This window comes from Lactuca virosa, chromosome 3 (genome assembly GCF_052849685.1).
Source record: "Lactuca virosa cultivar CGN04683 chromosome 3, Lactuca_virosa_CGN04683_v6, whole genome shotgun sequence".
Taxonomy (NCBI): domain Eukaryota; kingdom Viridiplantae; phylum Streptophyta; class Magnoliopsida; order Asterales; family Asteraceae; genus Lactuca; species Lactuca virosa.
In genome coordinates, this window is record NC_136428.1 from 158227041 (window position 1) to 158231195 (window position 4155).

At 32.2% G+C, this 4155-nt stretch overlaps 1 protein-coding gene across 1 annotated transcript; it reads right to left on the reverse strand.

Annotated features, from left to right (window-relative positions):
- Positions 1-266: 266 nt before the first annotated feature.
- On the reverse strand, positions 267-3930 carry F3H (flavanone 3-hydroxylase). The gene is made up of 3 exons (XM_079085781.1): positions 3485-3930; positions 825-1253; positions 267-732 (listed from the first exon to the last, which is right to left on the reverse strand). The coding sequence occupies exons 1-3, from the start codon at positions 3860-3862 to the stop codon at positions 445-447; spliced, it is 1095 nt and encodes a 364-aa protein (XP_078941907.1). The 5' UTR covers positions 3863-3930; the 3' UTR covers positions 267-444.
- Between the last annotated feature and the right edge of the window lie 225 nt (positions 3931-4155).

Consider the following 4155-nt stretch of genomic DNA (forward strand, 5'->3'; position numbering starts at 1 on the left):
TTTTATAGATGTTGAATGCCACAAACAAACAAAAATAGAAATAAAAGTATATCGGGCCTTTTTTTATAAACGTACAATATGAAAAAATTTACGGCATAGTTATAAAAAAAGATTAAAAAGATTATATAATCGTTATAAATTTATATTTCATAAAAAAAATGTCACTAAATATTTTATAGAAATAACTAACTAGTAAATAAATTAAAAATATTTAAAGTAAAATACAATTAAGGGGTAAAAAGAAATATGATTAGAAGATGAGTGAGTTAAACAAACTAAACATGAAAGTATATTGATCATTCAATATATTCCAATGATAATAAGACATAAATAATTCAAACAAATAGTAGTAAGTCCTAAAATAAGTTCTTATTGGAGATGCTCTAATACACATATAAAAATACATTACATATAATTGGTGGTAGAGGCCATAAATTTTAATTCTTAAACATGTATATTTTTGACAGGTTTCAATTTTTCCGAGTTTTGTTGTTTTTCCTTGGCTAACTTCTTGAGCCGAGCCAACTCAAGGTCTCCACTCATCTTCGTCTTGTACATGTCAGCGAAAGTTATAGGTTTTTCCATAATCGATTTCTCTCCTTTGTTGATCTTTAATGGATAAACTGTCGCCTCTGGAGCAGGGTTTTGAAACGTCGCTATGGATAGCCGACTGGTTGTTGAATTCACAACGGCCTGATGGTCTGCATTCTTGAACCTTCCGTTGCTCAAATACTGATCCAAAATGAAGTTGTGTTCATATCAAATAACATGTATAATTTCTCAGCCAAAAATACATGAAAAGAGAATCATCAGTATGGACTTACATGTCCATGATCACCAAGATTGACAACAAAAGCACCTTCAATAGGCTGGACCGTTATCCAACTTTTGCCACCATCATGGGTCGCTTGGAGCCCTCCAACCTGATCTTGAAGCAACAATGTAATTGTTCCTGGATCGGTATGTCGCTTAAGGCCCAATGTGAGGTCGGGCTGAGGGCACTTTGGATAGTAATTCACCACTACTTTTTGGTCCATATCAACACATGCTTTAGTTAAGGCCTCTTTCTCAAGGCCCATTGCCTCTGACAAGATTTCAAGTAGTTTGCACGCCAAGCCCATTAACACCTCACTGTATTCCTCTGTCACTAGCCTCCAGTCTTCGGGCTTATTGGGCCACCTTGAGTAGTCTCTTGCTTTTATTGGATATGAGAAGTATGTTACAATCTCCCTCCAATCTCGTACAGTTTCTCCCTACATTATGCATCAAAAGCCCCATATATGTGATATAATTTATGTATCATGTATTATACTATATTTGAAATCTAAAAGATACAAATATAATGTCAAGTTTTATAAATCTGTGAAGCTCATTATATATGAGGTGGTGATAGAAATTAAGTAACGATGGTATCCACCATATTAAATTTAAAATCCAAACTAGCTAAAATGAATAAATAAATAAGTAAATAAACATTTTTAAAAGTCCATATATAGATTCAACTGTTTACAATATCCTTATATTATAGCATTCAAGACCAAGAGAATCAATTTATTGTTTTGATAAGAACTTTATAATTTGTATCTAAGCTTTTTGATACATTATAAAACAAAAATAATATCAACTTGTGAATCTAAAAACATGTGTATTGGATGATAGTAACTAACTCCAACTTATTAGGAACGAATATCATTATCAACATGTATACTGAATGACGTTAACAAGTCGCTAATTGCATACGAATTTTATAAACAACGGCAAGTGTATTGAATGACATGGAAATCACAATAACTTTAATACCTAAATCAGAATTATGAAATAAAATTTTAAATTTTATTTATAAATATGTTAAAAGTATTATTACAATCATCCAATAACTTGAGCTAATAATACGAAAAATACGAAAAGTGATTCGTACACAACAATTTTGACATACAATAATAATATATGCTTTATATATTAGTGATTCATAAGATATAACATTCTGATTAATTTTTTGGAATAAGACCTAAAAGAGTTTACAATTTAAACCATAAGGTTGTGTTTTCTTTTAATTTTACCAATTTTATAAAAATATTTATATATTGATGCAAGATCAATAGATAATTAAATCCGGAAGCAAACTAAAGAACTTTTTTCTCAATGTAAATTTTCAACCAAAATTTACGTGTGCATTATATACATATCGATATAAGGGAGGAGGGAGTCGTTCCCACTGAATCCACTGAACCCGCTGCCACATAAGATTTTCTCTTTGATTTTTCTTCATCTTTCCGAACCCACAACACACGGAAATTCTATCTTTCTGAACCCACTCAACCCACCCAATTAAAAAAAATACCAAACAACAAAGGTACAAGTCTTAAAACACATGGTACAAGAGAAAATGAGAGAGAAAGTAGAGAGAGAGAGGATGAAGTGGGTTAGGAAACCAATTAAACAATCCGCCGAAGAGGGAGTGGTACCAGCGGTAACTCTATTGCTAATTAAGATTTTACCTTGATTATTTTGTATTTTTTTTAATTGAGTGGGTTGAGAAAGATAGGATTTCCGTGTGTTGTGGGTTCGGAAAGATAAAGAAAAATCAAAGAGAAAAACTGATATGACAGTGGGTTCAATGGGTTCAGTGGGAACGACTCCCTCCTCCCTAAAAGACTGATTAAAAAAACTCCTAAAAATAAGCACATGCACCTATATATACATATTCATAGCAGACAGAAAAAATCTTTAAAAAAAATCAAAATCAAAATGCGCATATAGACAAAGTTTAGATGAATAGCAAGTTTTTTTTTTTTTTTTTTTTTTTTAAGTGGACATTTTGTGCATATGTAGGTACGCATCTCTCTCTATCTAAAAACATTACAATTGTTATTATTCGAAAGACACTTCAAATATATGTTAGTAAAATATAATTCTTTTTCATTAACTATTAAATAGATCAAAACATTAATTACAATTATAATAATTGTATAATTCATTCGGTCCCCAGTAGTTTATACTTTACATTAATTACAGTTTTGGTTTTTGTTTTTTGGTTTCTGTATTGTTAATTTAAGATAGTTATAGTTTTAGTCCCTATAATTTTGAATTTGTAGATTTGGTCTCTATAGTTTTTAACTTTAATAATAATCTCAGTAACTTATGATTTTCATTTGCTATAATTTTGATCCCTGTAATCTAGGACATCCCCACTTGTTATATGCTAAAATATTAACTGATATATTTATCTAAACCTTAATTAACATACATCTACATGTTAGTTCTACTATATCAAAGAATGTTAAAGTTTGCATACTACGTACGTGCTTCTCAATGAGATTCTGTAACGATGTCGATACCTTACCTTATTTTTAACATAAAATTAAACTAAAAGAATTAATTGAATAGTAAAAGTATTTAAAAGTTATAATTAAAATAATAAATCTGGATTTTTTTTTTTTTAGAAAAAGTTAATTATCTGTAAACACAAAAACATAATTATTACCTGAAGATGGCTAGAAACAATGAACCCGCCTTTCTTCCCACCGGTCATATCAAACCGGAGCTTCTCCTCCGCCGGCAACTGGAAAAACTCTCTTGCAAGCCTTGTCATCTCCGACAACAGTCTCGCGTCTACGCCATGATCCACCACCTGAAAGATCCCCCAATCCTCACAGGCTTTCACAATCTTCTCACAAATCTCCGCCCTACGAGATTTAACACCACCATCACTACCTTCCAAATCATCGATACCTTCCAGTGAGATCACCGGAATCTCGTTGCTGAACTTATTATGGGGCACTTTCGGCCGTTCATCCTCGTCACGAATGAAGCCTTTTTCATGCAACGAGTTTTCGTTCCATTCCATTGATGCCGGTGCCATTTCAGGGTTTTTACAGAGTTTTTGTGTTTATCAAGGGAGGAAGAAGACGTATTGCAGGTTTCAAGAGGTTTGTATGGCTTCTATTTGTAGGGATGAATAGGAATTCTAAGAATGGATCGGGTCGGGTACAAACGTAGCAGCTCCAACTACCCCACGTGATAATATGTTGGGCCCATGCATGCTTTGAATGGGGGTTGTGTCACGTATTCATGTTCTGAATTTTACATGGAAATATTATTGACCCAAAACATTCTTGCTACATACCACGTTATTTTTTTGCTTTTTAGTTATAT